The 18,765-nt window shown below is 43.9% G+C and overlaps 1 protein-coding gene across 1 annotated transcript; it reads right to left on the bottom strand.

Moving 5' to 3' along the window:
* Positions 1 to 1,200: 1,200 nt before the first annotated feature.
* Positions 1,201 to 18,499, bottom strand: uspl1 (ubiquitin specific peptidase like 1). The gene is made up of 9 exons (XM_083987475.1): positions 18,346 to 18,499; positions 17,623 to 17,779; positions 16,884 to 17,006; positions 15,810 to 16,770; positions 9,586 to 9,696; positions 7,012 to 7,141; positions 6,758 to 6,883; positions 4,848 to 5,008; positions 1,201 to 3,874 (listed from the first exon to the last, which is right to left on the bottom strand). The coding sequence occupies exons 2-9, from the start codon at positions 17,746 to 17,748 to the stop codon at positions 2,112 to 2,114; spliced, it is 3,501 nt and encodes a 1,166-aa protein (XP_083843601.1). The 5' UTR covers positions 17,749 to 17,779; positions 18,346 to 18,499; the 3' UTR covers positions 1,201 to 2,111.
* Between the last annotated feature and the right edge of the window lie 266 nt (positions 18,500 to 18,765).

An 18,765-nucleotide genomic window follows, 5' to 3' on the forward strand; every position in this document is an offset into this window, starting at 1 on the left:
ATGTCTGGAATTTTTTAAATATATTATGTATTATGAATTCTCTATAACAGCACTGATTATGATAAGGAAGATAAAGATTGACTATAATTAAGACAAATTATCAGGTTCTACCTAAATAATACTGAATTCTGAATTTTGCAGTTTAAAAAAAAGAGGTTTTACTTACAGTCACAGCTTGTAATTTAACATTAAATATGTTTTGCTTTTGAGCTAAAAAATAGTTTGATCGTGTAACAAACTATGATGATAACTCACCGTTTAATATCAAACATAATCTCATATCTGATTTAAAAAAAAGCTCAGATAGAGTGTTATTTTTTGTTCAGATTAAAAACATGCTTTTCCACTGCCTCCTGTGAGCGTTTAGTCACTGGCCTATTCTTATCACAGTTGGACCACAGTGACACTATCAATAGATATGCCGGCCCCACCACCTTAGCTAAATTGGACCCTTTTTACCGTGCTGCTCCAGCAGGCTCACTGTTACACTTTACACACACTATCTGGATTTTCTCTAGTAGATATTTGCAGGTTGCAGCTTTGGTATATTTCAATATAAAAAGGTTATTTTAAGATGCCTCTTTACATCTGCTCCAAGTTCTCTAACACACACAGTCTCAGAACCAGTGGTTTAAGGTTCCTCTTGTGCGGACAGACCCCGTCCTGCTCTGGGTCGTGGTCCTGGAATGACCTGCAGGTCAGGTTGAGGATGGGCTCATCTCTCATCCCATTTGTCTGATTTTATAAAAAACTACCAGAGTTTTTAGTCACCAGCTGCACCTGTGACACCTAGCTGTGTGTAGTACAGCTTTGATATTTTATTTCATTGTTTTGAAGCTTTGGTGTTTCTCTGCTAGAATTGTGTTGGCGATTGCAATTACAGTAATTGTTATTCTGTTGTAAATATATCTGATCTTTTTCCTGGATACATAAAGGTTAAATATATAAAATACAATTACACTTGGCGGCACAGTAAAAAAACTTATGGCGATTAGTCGACTCTCTGTCTCTGACTCTGTGTGCAGCCAAGGGATGCGCGTGAATGTGGTGACGTAGGGACGAGGGCTGTTAACTCCATCGGCTGACAGGAAGTTAGTCAAAACGACCGGATCGCTTACTTCTGCTTTAAGGTGAGCTTCAAAAGAATAATTCTCACAATTTGCAAACAGTCATCTAAATCATTTATTAAATGATATCTTTTAAGAAAATCTTCAAGTACTTTGTCAACAGACGAAACCAACAGCTTCTGCTGTGAACATATGAGCCACATACATACAGTATATATAAACAACAAAGTGCCAAACCTTTAAAGATGTCATTTACATATTTTATCCTAAAGTGATCATACACTCGCCAACATTGTTGGCATACATACAAACTTCATGAAGTTATCTAAATTAACAACAACATAAATACACTAAGGAACTACTACTTGAACCTGCAAACATCATAGCTCATTGACAAACTGACGTGTCTGACTGATCGATAGGGATGAAGTTCAATAGCATGTTTTCAAAATCTGAATCCAGTTCCAAATCCCTAAAGGATCTATTCAGGTAGTTTAATGTGGAGTGGTCACATCTGTTAAAAATGCAGTTTTTATTTCACTCAGCTGCAGAGCTGTAGAAGCTCAAGAGAAGAAATAGTCAATTCTATCAATTCTACTTCAGTCAGTGTATATCAATTAAATACAGACTGATAACAGGTGAGTCAGTGGATGGCGCACCACTTATCTATTTCAAAAAACAGCACAAGTCCTTGAACATGATCAATATTTAAACAAATCATTTCATAACAAATATAAAATTCTACACTCGTCTAACTGTGAAAAGCCAGTTCTGTTTACTCCAGTTAACACGTGTAAGCTTTAGTGTCAATGAGAGGATAAAGATGCTGGCTTAAATAACACACTTCTTGAAGGAATAAGGCATCTTAAACGTTTCTATTTAACCAAACTGGATCCAGACCCTGAGTGAAACCTGCCATCAGAACTCATCCCTACTGACATATGAGGTTTGTTTGATTGTTAAATGTTGCATAATTTCCTCCCAACAGTAACTTAATGTTATCTGTGCTTGCAGCCTGCAGACAACACCCGGCCCCCCTGCGGCTTAAATGAAAAATTCAAGTGCACTGAGCGCCTCCGTCTCCATCTCCGTCGGCCTCTGAGCCGAAGCCTGCGAGAGGAACTCCTCCAGGAAGTTTTCCGTGTGCGTCCCGCTCGCCTGTGACTCCGTGCCGAGGGGATTGACCCCGCCCTCCGGCTGCTGCGCTCCGTCCTGTGCGCTGGCGAGCATCTCCAGGAAGCCGGTGCTGTCGGGCGACAGGTTGCTGGCCGTTGTCGCCGGCGAGAGCAGGTCTGAGAGGAAGTCGTCGCAGGTGGAGCCGCCGTAGGTGCTGGAGGTGACCGTGTTGGGGGAGCCCAGGGCGGTGCTGTCCGGTCGGAGGCTGCCCCCCCCCTGCTGGCCCAACAGCTGATTCAGCTTGGCGAGCTTCTTCTTCTTTGCTTTCAGTTTCTTTATCAGCTTCAACCTGAGGGCTTCGGTCTCACTGAGGCCGGACAGAGCTTTGGAGTGGCTGCTCTGTTTCTTGAAGGAGGAGATCTCGGTGATCCCCTTCACCTTCTGAGAGCAGAGCGTAGACACCACCGCTGTGTTTGTCGGGGATCTTTGGTGGTGAGGGGCGATGGGCGACGGGAGAGGGCTCGGTGCGGTTGAGATCTTGGAGCCGAACGCGTGGTACATTTCCGCCTCTTTCATGGGGAGGCCGTTGCTCCCCTCCATCCTGAGCTGTGGCGTGGGGATCGGCGCTGCGGGGGGTTGCTGCTTCCTCACCGGGTTGGGAGTGGAGTGGGTGGAGCGGACGGGTTTGGCCCGTGTGACCGGGGCGGGCGGCGGCGTGTGGGTGGCAGCGGGTTTTGCGATGGACTTGTGAATCTGGGTCAGCGGGTGTTTGCTGAGCAGGAAGGACCAGCGGGCGTTCTGGTCCAGCGTCGGCGCCGGGCGGGCGCTGCTCTGACTGGGGGGGTCGGGGGAGGTGCTGACTTTCTCTGTGGTCTCAACGGGTGGAGGAGCAGCAGCCACTGGGCTGGTGTTGGTGACTTCAGATGTGACGGAGGACTCGGGTGGTGGAGTTTCTGGAGCCGCTTTTGACGAGGCTGATCTTTTACCTCGGGTTCCACCAACAGTTTTGCCTCGAGCAGCTCCACTTCCTCTCCCTGCTCCTCTCCCCCTCCCCCTCCCTTTCCCTCGTCCTCTCCTGGCACTGGGCACGAATGATGGATCACTAGACAAGTCGTCTCCAGATTCAGGCTCGATGGGGGCAGCTGGGGGCTCGGTATCGGGGCCGTGACCCACCTCGCTGCTGAACATGGTGGAGGAGCTATCTGGTATCTCAGATTCACCGGGAACAATCGAATCCTGAGTTTGTTTGTTGTCAATCACAGGCTCCGGTTCCGAATCCGGTTTTATCTCCACCAGCGTGAGTGTGACGATGTCGTTGTGGCTGAGCCCCTCGAAGGCGTCGAGCAGCGTGGTGGAGCCGATGGATGTGTCGAAGCCGGCCGTGAGGGTCGTTTCCTCGGGTACGGAGAGCGCGCAGACGATGTCGGTGTCGTTGTGAGACACGAGGAGAGACTGATCCGGAGAGAGATCCGACGGTTCGTCTGCTGCCGAGTCTCTGCCGCAGAGACTCTGGTTGGATTTGTTTATGGACGGGGCGGAGTCGGAGAACGTGCTGGTGGGAGAACACACACGAGGCTCCTCATCCTCCTCCGCTTCCCAGAAGACGATGTGCATCTCCTGAGCAGGGACCGGGAGTTTCTGATGGGTCGCACAGTTTGGATGTTTCAAGTCGTCATACTCCAGCCACGAACCTGTGAGGAACAAGTGCACAACATGGAACAGTAGGTTTAGCATTTATGTTTCTACTGCTGTGTGCTGCTACCCCCTACATTAGATCATGTAAATAGCAACAACGACAACACAACACACGAGGGGTTGATAAACAAAGCCAAGCTCAACTGAGAAAGCCAGGCTTAAGTTTATCCATTTTCTCAATTTCCCAAAGACAGAGAGCAGAACTGATAAAAGTAGAGCCTATGAACTCAATACTGATATTATTACTCAAGTCTTGCATAAATATAGTCCTGCAGCCCATTTACACAGGCTTTGGTGCCCACCCCTGGTTATGACTACATCCTGAGCCTCTTGACAATGGCAACATTTTCTGACCAAAGAACATGTTAATAATCTGTCAATTAAGCAAGACGTAATTTCACTGAGACCAATCATCCCTTTCTCAGGAGATTTTTGACATGACACATACAGGGAAACACTGATACGTACAAAGTGCAGGTTAATCATGTGGGTCCAATACAGACGGAGTAATCGGACGCATAAATCATTTCTATATTAATGAAAGAAAACAAGCCCTACACAGCTGGACCCTCCTAGAGTTCAACATTACATTAACTGTCCAGCAGAATGTGCTGTTGGCAAACTACAACTCGGAGAAATAAAAATATGAAGCTTCATGTGACTTAACTATGAGCTTTAGTGTCTGTGGTTTCACACCAAGAGCAAAAGCAGCTCAGAGAAAGTTCAGTGTCACTTGACTTGAGTTATCCGTGGAGACAATCTGTAATAGATGACATCCTCTGAGGACTAAATATGGCAGAGTCATTCATTAAACATATTTAGAATTGCTGTTGCATGCAAACCAGGCTCCCACTGTAAGCCCATTACCTGACCTACATTTCAGCAGAGTCAGTAGTATTGGTATTTAGATACTGTTCACATGTTGGTGACAGAAGATCAGATGAAATCCAAAACTTTCAGAATACTTACCATCAGGATTACAGAGCCAGGTGACAAAGTGCTTTAGTCGATGGTTGTATTGTATCACCGTGGTGACCGAATAGCGTTTCCCTTGGAAGCTGAAGGTGAAGAGTCTGACGTCACTGTCAGGAAGCCCCTCGACAAAGTGTAGCACAAACACTGGAGGCACGCTAAACAGAACACAAAGTGAACTCTGGTTAAACAGATGCACAGGTGAAGACCAGGTCAGAGTTTCTCTAATTAAACCTGCAGCTAATGCACATGTAATATGTTCTTAGTTTAGTTTTGTTTTTATTTTAAAAGCTCTGCACTTCTTTGTTGTTTGCACTATTATTGCATTATATTATAATTGTTCTAACTATTGTAAAGCACATCAAGTTTGCTTTGTGCATGAAATGCACTTTATAAATAAAAATGTAAATTGAAAACTGAATTGAAATTAGTAGAATATATAATTTATAAGATAACTGCATGTAACACTTACTTGTCAATATTCACATTGATTAATCTATTATTTTTCAACAGATTAGAAAATAATTAAATTGCAATGACTCTCTGACTCATTAATAATTAGTGACTACATTCACCAAACAGCAACAATTTAAGTTAATTAGTTAGTGTGTGGTGTCACTCTGGAGCCATGGAGGTTTCTTTATTGTGTCTTTGTTGCACTGTGATGCATGGTGGGCCCTGCTGATCTGCACATTAACGATGGGACTTGGAAATAAATGTTTTGTTTTGTTCAAACAATACAACTGAGTCTGGTGTGGATAATCTGGAGACAATGGACGGACACGAGCAAGATCTTCTGCAGCTATAGAGTCATTCATTATTTAATGGCTGATACTCTGTGTTAAAATGACACCCTTTGTTGGCAGTAATCAATAACAGCTTGTAATCAACATGTGCTTCAACGGCCACAGTGTAGGCTAATCATGTCTAAAGAGAACAGCTGCAGGCTAAAGTTTGGGCAACAATTTGACATTTTTGTTGATGTGATGTGAAAAGAAGCAAAAAAGATCACAAACATCTATACATTTCATGCAAATGTTAATGTTGTGTTTCCTATAACTAAATATTATCTGTGGCCTGTGCAAACGTCTGGCCACCCCACTGATGCTGAGTGACCCCCCACCCCCAGCCCCAGCCCCACCCACACACTTTGGCAGATATCACATGTTACAAACTTTCTGCAGCCAGCTCTCTATTGTTCTATTGTTAGGAGGTTTCACCCACTCTTCCTGCAGATCACTTTAACGTCTTAGATATTTATAGGCTGTTTTGTGCACACACACGTTCAGGATCTACTCATGGATTTTTAATCATGCTCAGGTCATGAGCCGTTCCAACAGCTTCAGCCTGTGTTTCTTCAAGAAGTCCATGGTGGATTTTCAGGTTTGCTTTGGTTCACAGTCCTGCTGGAGGAGCCAGCCTCTTCCCAGTTTTCGCTTTCCCGGCTGACTGCTTCATATTTGCATCCAGGGTTTGTTGTTGTTTATTGGAAGTCACTTTCCCCACATTTTCTATCTGTGCAATGTTTCCTCTGTCACTGGCTGCCTCAAAAACCCCAAAGCAGGATACATCCAGCCCTGTTGTCCAACTATTGGTCCGTTTGTATCGTCTGCTCTTTACGTTTACCAAATGAAAAATAGTTTGAACAAAGACTCATTTTAATCTTTCTTTGCTGTTATGGTTGGTTTAATTTCTTGTCATTGCAAAAATTATTAAATGCAAGTGTAATTTACCCAAAGATGCCAAACATCATAATAATATTGTGAGTATAATTATTTGGTCAATGGTGCTGATTAAAAACTAATTTAATTGATGCCATTACAACACAGACTTCCTACTTTACCAGCTATACAGTTGTGTATATAGACAGACATTAAATAAATAAATATGTAAAACGTAGCTCTCACCTCTCCGGCACCATAGTCCTCCTCTGGTTCTTCTTGCAGCACACATTGCATGGGGCTGAATGAACTGCGTTGAGTGGGCGCCAATCAGGCAGAATATTGGTGAAGGTTGGAAGAGTTTTCACAGTCCTGTAAAGTACAGCATGAAGTAGATTCAGGATTCATACAGTTTAGACCAGTATCATAAAGGAGGAATAAAACAAAACAAAAAAACCCCATAGAGAATCATTCTAATTTCTGATGTGGTGATCACCTACCTTTCTTTGGAAACTGTTTTGCATTCGCTGCACTTGAAGTCCCAGTGAAAGGTGGACTGGAAGAGAGGCTCCACCCAAGAGTCCATCTTGAGCAGAAGGGGTATGGCAAACACCGGAGTTTCCCTCTTACCTGAGGACGACATGCAGCAGACAGAGCATCAGCACTGGTTAGACAGGATCTAAGGCCTAGTCCACACGTACCGCTGAACCTTTGCAAACAGAGTTTAAAGGATCCTGAACAACGGTTCTAACAGGCCACATTTTGAAAATACACAAGTCAAAAGTCCCAGCCCCTTTCCTCAGACCTCTCTCTGAAGCCTCCAGAGCTCAGTAACACGCAGCACTTGTTCAGCGTTGGGTTCACATCAAGGTGAAGCCGCGAAGGTGTCGCTCTCGCGACCCTATGTAATCCCAATGTGAGCAATACTGTGGCACTGCACACTGCACAGCATCACTAACTGTCAACCAGCTTTTTCTTGTGGCTGATTCACATGAAAGAAAACACCTGACATCATAATAAACCACCCAGCATAAAGCTTGGAGCTACATCACCAAATACCAGACTTCAGTGTGGTACATTGCATCACTGCCGTTGTCTTTTCTGCACTGTAACTTGTTGAAAACTCTGATCGTGCACGTGATTAGTGCACAAAGAGCGGTACGAGCAGAGGAGGGAGAGAGGGACAGAGATGGCAGCTTGATTGACACATCACAATCCAATCGACTTTAACGTTGCATTCCTGAAGATTGGATGCTGTTTTTACAGGACTGTCCGTCCCACAGGTGACTGACTTTTTTCATTTTTGTGAAAAAGCATTTAATTAATAGGTTGCAATTGGAGTGTGAAGAGGATTTCAAACAATTTTATTAAAAAAATGCTCCAGAATAGGATCTCCAACCCTAGCTTAAAAAAAAAAAAAATCACATCCACACCAGCACGTTTAAAAAAAATCTGTCCACATGTAAATGCAAAAAAAAAAAAAAACACTGTACATTGCATGCGAGACCAGCAGGCGGTGATATCATTTTAACTTGCCTACAAATGCACTGACCAATCATAGCATAGAAGAATCAAAGCGTACTTGTGGTCTGATCTTTGTTTATTATATTCATGACTCCCGTCGTACCTTGTGTTGTACAGGGCAGTTCAGATGTAGCTTTTATTGCGCGCCCCAAAACCATCACTTTCAATGTAGACGCGCTTGAAGCGACTCACATGTCATGTGATAAGAATAAACCAATGAGCTTTGCCGACCTGCTTCTCCAGCAGCAACATGCTACCCGGCTCTCGGTGCACTCACTTTCAGAATGACAAAGTAACAACATCAAAGCAAGTTCTCCCACTTTCATACAACATAAAGATCTGACTGTAACAAGCTGAGCAAACCCGGGTCTAGCAGGTCCAGACCTGCCACCTTTGGGTTTCATCAGGTGAGAATGGTTACTTTGAAAAGTCAAGATTAACTCTTGGATACTAAACAGGGCTCCGTGAGTCAGTGAAGCTTTGTGGTTTGCACGTGAGCTGCCAAATATATAAAGCATGAAGGAAAAACACCACAAAAGCAGCTCAGGTAATTGGGTGCTTTAGATGTTCGACGTTCTCACACGGGAGCCTCTCACACTCTGTATAAGCCATGTGATGGCATTTTACAGTGGAAACTTGCCAGAACAAGTCAGACCACTTCTTTATGTGTTTGTTTTTGTCACTGTAATTTCTTTGGCAAAAAGAGCAGCATTAGGGTATATGAAATCTAATATTCATGAAGAGAGGGCTTGAGGGGCCAGGGAAGCATTGTGTTGTAAAGTTTGAATAGCATTCACTCAGACATCCCTCTCTTGCTCATATAAGCTTGCGTGTTGTTGCAGATCTGACGCCGATTTCCTCTCAGCGCTAGTGACTTCAACCAAATAAATATTCTGTCTTTATATTTAGTAACTTCTTTATATCAATCAACTTTTCTCCCGCTGTCTGGGACAGGCTGTTCTTGCTTCTCCCACCCTGAGGGGGAGGTATAAATTCATGAAACTGACTGAAAAGATGAACTTCAATGGGCCAAAGGCTGATTCCAATATTACCATTTTTGTTGTTCAGTCGGTGTAGTGTGATGTAGGAGGAAAATAGCAACTGTGAAATGATGGCTCTTTAGGCACTCTCTTCTATACCAGGCTGAGAGATGGGTGAGAAAACAATAGTGATCGTGTAGCGTTCAACAACTCAACCAGATTCCTCCTCTAGCCTTTCTCATCACGTTGAAAATACGTCTTGAACAGAACAAGTGCACACTACAAATATACCTCCCTATGACACATAATCCACACGGGATGGATTCCTAAATTGATTTTGAATTCATTGCCGAGCAGCACCATCATCGTCTGCTACCGACATTTGGATATGGTCACAACACTGAATCCTTAGCAGCACTGAAACATGCACGGCCTCTGCAGGCTAATCAATGTGGAAACCTGCTACTATAATGTACACGTTTCAGTAAGTCTTGAGATGTATGAGATTTCTCATACTGAACTGATTTTAGTGTGGCTGCTGCACGATGGGTCCCCAGTGAGTGATCTTACCCAGTGTGCATTGCAGTTTGGGTTGCAATAGTTTGAAGGCCGACATCCTCAGAGCCTGTAGGTCTGCATTGGCCTTTTTCAGCACATGGTTTGGCACCATCACCACGCCATCTAGAAAGAAGCAATGACAGATGAGTCACTAAACCTTAAGACATATATTAGAAAAACAAAGAAGATATTCACCTATATTAGGGATGCACATGATTAACCGTTTAACCGTTAACCGATAACAAGAACTTTGACCGATTAATGCTATCGGTTATTTTTTAAAATTATTATTAGGTCCTTATGTCATCAACTCATGAGCCGTTTTCCCACAAAAATTAGCAGGTCGACGCAGGTTTTTTAAACGCGGGTCGGCATTTGGCCCCTTTCCCATTGACCAAAATAAGCCGAGTCTGACCCCCCGCGGGGGGGGATCAGACAGAGCAACCACGTTGCCTCGCTCTCATCCGCGGTCTGGCCGACCTGCGGAGCACCAGGACCGCGGAGGACAGCGAGTCTGTCGCGGCCATATGACGGTTTGTCCGCGGCACAACACGTCAGTTAAACACACTGTCGTTTCTTTTCTTTTTTTTCAATCGTTTTTGGTCAGTGTTCTTTGATCTTTTGATCCCAGTCTCGGATGAGAGCAGAGCGGAGCAGAGCTTTGTTTTGGTACGTGATATGAGACACGACCGGCGCGATGACGTGCCGTCACGTAACGCTCAACGTCGTCACATAAATTAGCGGGTTGACGCGGGTCTGGCGTTCCCACTGCAAGCCGAGCAGAGCCGAGCCGATTAAAGGCGATTTTAACCCGCGTCGCTTGCCGAGTCGTTTGACCCGCGTCGACGCGGCTCAGTGCGCCTTTCCCACTGCCACCAAAAGCCGATTGTTAGCGGGTTTAAACGGGTTTTTTGGCCAGTGGGAAAGGGGTAATGGGGGCTTGTCGACACGTGCAGAGTTCATGTGCCTTCAGTCATATTTCGCAGCAAAAAGTTACACAGGAGGACTGACAGTATGTGCAGCAGCCCCCATGAAGGAAGGTCAGACAATAAATGTAGCCTACACGGACATAGATGTGAATCACCTGCAACTACGGCGCTGAGAAAAAAAAAAAAAAAAAAAAAGTACACGAGGACGTCGCTGCTCTCCAGCCTGTTCACCTGCAGCTCCACAGAGGAGCTGTCAGAGGAGCTCTGCTGTTCCTTCAGCCTGGTGTTTGGCTGCACTTTGTATAAAAACAGTTCTACATTGGACGATCTAACCTCCATGAGCGCGATCAGCTGAGACAGAGCAGAGTGGATGTGGCGCTGCTCTGTCGCAGCACACATGTGTATTTAACAGCCAAAAAATAAAAAAAAATAAAAATTGGAGCGATACCTTTTTATTTTTTGTCGTGCGCTGCAAGCATCTTAATCTTATCGGTTAACGGTTAATAATCGGTTAACGAGCTTCGGTTATCGGTCAGAAAAAAAATTCAAAATGTGCATCCCTAACCTATATACAGGGGTGCAAACTCAGCAGGGGTAAAAAAGGTGACAAGATACCGACCCCCTAGGGGGGTCTGGGGGCATGCTCCCCCGGGAAATTAAAAAAAAACAACAACTTTAAAGTTGAATTTACAGTCAATTTTAGCATGAGACTAGGGTCCAGATTTACTCAGGTTTGCACAGCTTTTGCTCCTGTTAAACCTGCACAATCTGTCTCTGTGTTTGGCTTTGAAACATGTGAAGGGGGCCTTCAGCCTATGCATGTTTAGCATGAGCAAAAGCTGTGCAAAACTTGGAGAATATGTCCCTTGATGTCCATCAGATGAACCTTGCAAACCTTGCCTTCAAACTAAATTAACTAACTAAAATTTAATACAGACTGATAGGTTAATTGTGAAACATTTATTTATTGATGTAAATGTGTTTTCTGTACGTAGGCTATGCTCCGAGGCAGCGCTGCTCTTTCTGTCCAATAACACACATGAAGCTTAAAAATGCCATAGGCTACATAAAACATAGCGGCAATATGTATTTAAAAAGATGTTCAGGTTTTGTGGTCATGGTTTTCGGTTCGGTTTCATATACTTTGATCGTTGGGAAAATCAATCATGTCTTGTATATTCAGGTTAAAACTGAAAGAATGAGGCAGTCTGACATCTGATACATCATTGTGACAGTCTGAGGTTAAAAGTAGGTGAGACATTGATAGTTCCAACATGTTTTAATTTATTGGGCAAAGAAAGTTAGCTAACAAATGCTAAGAACAATTAGATATTCACTGAAATATACAACCGATATTTATTAATTGTGGTTCTTACAAAAATGATATCTTATAAAATATAAAAGCTAAAATGTCTGCCCCTTTAATTAGTGCATACAAAATAATTTAACTTTAGCCTACTAGCCTACTTTTACAACCACATTATTTACCAGCAACATAAAGTGAAACAGAGGTGTCCTGCCACAGTCAGTCAACCTCCTCCTCCTCCTGCAGCTGCTCAGGTCGCGCTGGAGCTAATAAATGCTAAACGCGCTAATCGTTAAATTGGTCGCGATCGCAATCATAACACACGCGGCCCCATACAGCACTACACAACGCTGCTGGCGCATCTTCTAGCTCCGACTCTTTCACTCGCCATGCTCACAAACGTTTCCACAAGTGACCAGCTGATACACTGCTCTGCTTCTGCTTGTTTACCCATAGCACCCATGCTACAGGGCAGATTGTTTCTTAGCACAGGCTTGATGTAGCTGGGCTGTACAGTGCGACATAGCCCTGGGTTTACCGCTGGCTGGTTAAACCCTTAACAGAGGGATTAATGGTGGTCTCATTGATTAAAGCAGAAGTAAGCGGAATATTTGTGTTAATATAAGTCTTAAATAGTTATATCTTCCGACAGCAATCACTTACATAGAGTGTTTGGTCTGAAACACGGGTCTGTCAGTCACTCTGCTCTGCTGTAAGCCGAGGAGAAAACTTTCCTTGTATCCTACAACCTTTATCCAATGAGGAGAGAGAACGGCATAAAGGGGCGGTCCTCTCTGTGTGTGCAGCCATGGGATGCGCGTGAATGTGGTGACGTAGGGACGAGGGCGGGGACTGCTAACTCCATCGGCTGACAAGAAGTTAGCCAAAACCACCGGATCGCTTACTTCTGCCTTAAATCTAACAACTGTGGCAGTCGCGTTTGTCCACACGAGCCCGGGTATTTTTGAAACCGTGAATACCCGGGCTCGTGTGGACAAGGCCTTATGAAAAGTGAAGCTTCAGGTGTGTATTGCTGGACAGAAGAGGAGCGCTGCGCTGCACTTGTTTTCATCCAGATAAGGTGCACGCGTCTTAAAGACACAGGTGCATTGCTTCGCCTCGCTTCGCCTCGCTTCGCCTCGCTTCGCCTCGCTTCGCCTCGACCCCCCCCCTCTCAATTTTTTTTTATTGCGGATTTACACGAATCACGCAAATGACCCATTTGGGTTCCAAAACAGCGAATTTCGCCGAAAGGTGACGGGTTTGCACCCCTGTATATAGTTTTTTGACAATTAGATCTGGTCATTTACAATGCTCTGGAGTTATGACATTTTGAGCCGTTTTCATTTCATGCAAACATAAACATAATCAAACTTAGGGGGTCCGTTGAGCACAATCGCAGAAACTATCTGCAGCTATTCAATAAAAACAACTTATCCTTGATTTCTTCACTTTTCTTCACTTTCTGTGATCAAGCAAATATTTAGTTCTATCTGCGCAAGTCTTAAGACGTATGTACCTTTTAATCATCTGCCACCGTTACAATACAATTAGGGCTGTTCCGATTAATCGACCTAATCGATTACATAAATACGTCAACACGTACAACATAACGTTGATTATGCAAACACGCACAGTAGACGTTATGTTAACAAACAGAAGTGGAGACACGTTGACCAATCAATAACCGTTAACTGATAAGATTATAATGCTCTACTGAATGTGTGGCTAGACTTGTGCCGATCAGCAACGTGAGCCTCAATTGAGAAGACGATCAACAATGTGTGTGCTTTTTTAAAAACACACCGCTGCTCCAGCTGTGCAGCTCCACATCTGCTGACAGTGCTCAGATGGAGGTTAGATCTTCACATGTTGAACTCTTTGTATACAAAGTGCAGCCAAACACCAGGCTACAAAGAGAGGAACAGCAGAGCTACTCTGACAGCTCAGTCAGCTGCAGGTGAATCGGCTGGAGAGAGAGTGGAGCGACATCCTTTTTTTTTTTTTTAAGTGTCACCGTGCTTACAGGCAGATGTCCGTCACGGGGACTGCGCTGCATAACTTGCACATACTGTCAGTCCTCCAGTGTAACATTTTGCTGCAAAATATGACTGAAGGCATGAGTGAAAGTCTGTACGTGTTGACACGCCCCCATGAGTTGACGACACAAGGAGCTCCAGACTGCCCAGTGCAAGTAAATGTTTTATCTAATTGCGCATGTGCAACAGTATTGGCTGTTTTTTGTTTTTGATTTTTTTTTTAACACTGGTGAAACATGGGGGGCAACTAGGGATGCACATTTTGAATTTTTTTTCTGACCGATAACCGACGCTCGTTAACCGATTATTAACCGTTAACCGATAAGATTAAGATGCTTGAGGCGCATGGCAAAAAAAAAAAAAAAAAATTATCGCTCCAATTTTTTTTTTTTTGCCGTTAAATACACGTGCGCTCCGACAGAGCTGTCTCAGCTGATCGCGCTCATATGAAGGTTAGATCGTCCAATGTAGAACTGTTTTTATACAAAGTGCAGCCAAACACCAGGATGAAGGAGCAGCAGAGCTCCTCTGACAGCTCCTCTGTGGAGCTGCAGGAGAGCTGCAGGTGAACAGGCTGGAGAGCAGCGACGTCCTCGTCCTCTTTTTTTTTTTTTCTTTCAGCGCCGTGGTTACAGGTGATTCACATCTATGTCCGTGTAGGCTACATTTATTGTCTGACCTTCCTTCATGGGGGCTGCTGCACATACTGTCAGTCCTCCTGTGTAACTTTTTGCTGCAAAATATGTCAGCCCAATGTGTGTGAGGATCATGAATGAAAAGAAAATGTGATTATATCCGTATCTGCAGCCTTTGCAAAATGCAGGGATGCAAACGGGTCAGGACCAAAAAAGAGAGGAATTGTCTGGCGGTCAATTTCCAGTAGTGCAACCCCAACCAAGTATTGAGCGCATATAGATGGACAGTTTTCAGAAGGCCAACATTTCTATATTAAAAATGCTTTAAAAAAATAAAATCCTTTGCAATATTTCAATTTTGGAGATACAGATGTTTAGGTCTTCACTGAATGTTAGTCATAATTATTACTATTAAAATAAACTGAAGAAATAAAGACATGGGATTTAACATCCCGTTCAGTGTGTAATGGACATATAGGCCTATATAATGTGTTAGTTTCACTTTTTGAATTGAATACATTCTACATCGCGGAGGCGACGTCTTTCCACTCAGGGCTTCCTTCACCTCTGAAACGGGGCAGAGCTCCGTGGAAACACCTGCCTGACACAGCAACGTAGGGAACCGTGCATGTCGCGCGTCTACATTGGAGGTAGGCTGTTATCAGTATAATCAGAGACCATGAATGAGTTCGCCTCACGTGATTGTCACTGTCAGCCTGTTAGAAAAACATTTTACTGACCCGAGCCGAGACGCTGAGACCCCCCCCTCAAAACAAAAACTCTTCGGATCTGAACGATTCACACAAGTCACCTAATTGGTCATGAAAAAAGCGAGTTTCGCTTTTCGGCGCGCTGTTTGCATCCCTGAAAATGGATATGGCGTACCACAGTGTTTTTTTTAATTACCAGTAATAATCACCAAACAAAAAATAACCGCTAGATTAGTATAAAAATCATTCGTTAGACTAATTGATTAATCGAAGAAATAAGTCGATAGATTAATCGGGAGAAAAATAATGGCTTAGGACAGCCCCTAAATACAATACTTTTCATGTGCTTTATTCATTCAATGTTCTGAGCAGCACAAACAAAGCTCTGTTCAGCTTTATATTGAAAATGAAATGGAAGAAGAAAATCCAGAGACACCTTTTAAAAACCTTGGCAACTCAAAACAAAAACATAAGTGCAAGGCCAGATCCCACTGGAGGAACAGCGAGTGAGAAAGGTAGGCAGCTCGGCACTTAAAGTCAAATTAGTAGTTAAAGTTTCATGTGGTTTTAGAAACTAGAACTATACCAGCAAAATGGAAAGAAAATCACCAACGTACCTCTGTCGGTCTGCTGATGGGCTTGTACGGCAGCACAGATGTCTTCATATCTTCTCATCAGCTGCCAGACAGATGACCGCTGAGGCTCATCTGTGGGTTTACTCCTTCTTAAGCTCTTACACTTTACCAAAGCGGCGAGCAGCGAGTCCAGCCAACACAGGTTATCTCTGTTCTTCCAGAAGAGCTGACTCGGAACAGACACGAGCCCCTCTGACTCCGTAAAGGCAGAGGAAGACGACATATCCTCACTTTCTGACTTAATGCCTACTAAGTCTTCACATGTGGTGATGTCTGCAGTCGGTGATTGCTGCTCCACCCTCGCTGTTTCCTCATTGAGCTGACACGTAGGAGTATTGATTTGATTTGAATAAATGTCCGTGTTAGTCAAGCTGGACTGATTGGGGGCCAGATTGCGCTGTCTGTTCAGCACCTCAGGAGGACACTTCAGCTCCGCCTCTGATGCAGCGACTGCATCGGCGCAAGGAGATAGTGCAGGCTCATCCCCAACAGTGGTCAACGAGGCTTCTGATGAGCTCTGTCCAGGAGAGGCAGAGCATGTAGGAGGAGCAGAACCTTCTATTCCAGCAGCACTGTCTGGTTCCTCCTCCAGGACAACATCAACATCTGGAAGCAAGTCAGATCCTTTTGTCTCCTTCACTGGACAATCAGAATCCCCGCTGTTTCCATTTGTCTTTTCAGCATCTATCTTGGGTGCTGCATGTTGGCCTGTGCCGACAGTGTTTACAGCACAGAGCTGGGTCTGGCTGATGAGTGGTGTGTCAGTCACACTCTGTGTGCCAAGTCTGCAAAGTTCACTTGATCGCAGACGTTTGGGTGCATGATCCAGCTCCTCCTTTTCCAACGGCAGCAAAATTTTTCTTTTGTTCCCAACCGTGGTCTCCGCAGGAACCAAGCAAGCCAAAACATCCTCCAAGGGCCGGCTGACCAGAGGGAAGAGGCACTGTGTGGAAATGGATATGTGAGGATTAGTACGGCAACTAGCAAAAAAAAAAGACATGAAATATGTCTGTTCAGCTGAGTGTGTGTGTGTTTGTCAGCAGTATTTTGACTTACCTGTGGGTTTGTGCAGAGGGTAATTGACTCCTGGAGGTTGATGCGGTAAGAGCGCAGAGCATAAGTTAAGCCCTTTGAAGTACACCAAGGACATTGCTCCAGTGAAGCTGCTCTTTCCTGAACCTTTAAAAACCAAAATCACATAAACATAAAATTACTTCTTACATGTTCAATTTTAGCTTGCATACTTTTTTTTTTTAAACAAGTTCACTCTTGGCATCTCTTGCATCTCCCATTTTCATTTCATTTTCACATCTTCACTTGTACACATAAATGAGTAAATTAGTAAGGTTTACCTTGATTTACCTTATGGAAATGATGCATACAAATGTAAAAACATAACCGTCAGATTAAATGTTTCGATGCGTTTAACTGGGGCCTCAGATGTCTACTCATCCATACCGGTGAGACCGCAGCACATGTGAATTGGAATTTTAGAGCATTAGATGTAAAATACATATTAGGTATAAACAAATAAGGCTGGTTAAGCACCATTTTCTTTGAAAAAAAAATATTTGAGGGAAAACAGATAATTCAACATTTTCTGATGTGAAATATGACAAGATTTGAGTCTCCAAATATTTTTGGTCTACCCAGATACTTTCGCCTTTTACCATCAAAGATTTCCATGTTTGTTTTGGTCAATTTGGTTGATACTGCACTTTCACAGTATTTCTCAATTATAATTCAGCTTTGCGCAGGTGACAAGAGTTGAGAGGAAAGCATGAGCTCTACTGACTTTTCCCAAATACCCCGCCAGTGGTGAGGCCAAAGCCTCCAAACTAGTGTCTTCACCAGTCATTGGCAAACCACCGCTTCTCTTCTGGTCCACAGCTGTGAGGTGCCATTCAAAAAATATCACCATGTCACTGCAACCTGGCGCACCTCGGCAGGAGCTGAGGAAAAACACAGCAACACGTGGGAGCATGTTATTCCCAGTCAGCAATGACAATATTACCTGTACCGGATGTTTGCATTCATTTAAGAGGGTACCTTGGTTTTTCATCAGCCACGTGCCATTTTCATATTGAAGGGTTTCTTATTTATTTTTTAGAATATCGTCATCAACTGAGTTTATTTGGTAACCCTGAAACTATGACTTATAGAAACAGCACTGAAAAGTCCCTATGATAGTAAAATCATAATGGATTCGTATCACACTTTATTGTGACAATGGTTGCTAAAGGCAACTCATGAATACACAATGAGGCGACCACACACACAACGCTGATTCCTATTGAGACCAAAAAATGAGTAATGAAATGCATGAAGCTTATATTCCAGGATTCAGTTAATGTATTAAGGCAGTAGTGTTTTATTTTGAGTGTAACTACATCTATTAACAAGCCTACATGCGCCAAACTGCCAGTCCCCGGCACCTAGCCGTTAGCATGCTAACACAATAGCCTAGAGCCGCTGCGGACTCGTTTTCACTGTTTTGGTGAATAAATATTGTACGTACCGATGCTGAAGTTATATTATCAGTGTTTCTGCAGAGCTGGTCGGTGAAATCCATCCACATGGAGCTGCTGTGTACGTTATGTTAGTCCCGGGCTGCGGAGTGAGTCCATGTGCATCGTTAAGTCCGTTCGTACCGCCGACGTTCTCTTTCCGTTACCCGCCGGCGGTGCAGCGGCCTTTGTCTTCCCCCGCCCCGACTGACAAAGGTTCCGCTGAACCCCACTCGGTCGTTCAGGTGAACTGCACAAGGCTGAGCTCCAGTTTTGTTCCATGTTAGTGCTGTGCGGTAGGCTTTTATGGCAATGCCCGTAAAACCAGCACCAATCCGTGCCTGTATGTGTATGTTGAATATTTATTCGCGGTATTAATATTATCACTTGACAGAAATATACTGTATTTAAATAATTCTAGGAGAACGTAA

The sequence above is a fragment of the Trachurus trachurus genome (assembly GCF_905171665.1).
Source record: "Trachurus trachurus genome assembly, chromosome: 14".
Lineage (NCBI taxonomy): Eukaryota > Metazoa > Chordata > Actinopteri > Carangiformes > Carangidae > Trachurus > Trachurus trachurus.

Bases quoted from the DNA above. Each gene is read 5' to 3' on its own strand.
- uspl1 (XM_083987475.1), bottom strand. From the start codon at position 17,748: ATGGTGATATTTTTTGAATGGCACCTCACAGCTGTGGACCAGAAGAGA. The intron at 16,771-16,883 runs GTAAGTCAAAAT...ATTTCCACACAG, and splicing joins CCCTCTGCACAAACCCACAG to TGCCTCTTCCCTCTGGTCAG. The intron at 6,884-7,011 runs GTAGGTGATCAC...TGTACTTTACAG, and splicing joins AAAACAGTTTCCAAAGAAAG to GACTGTGAAAACTCTTCCAA.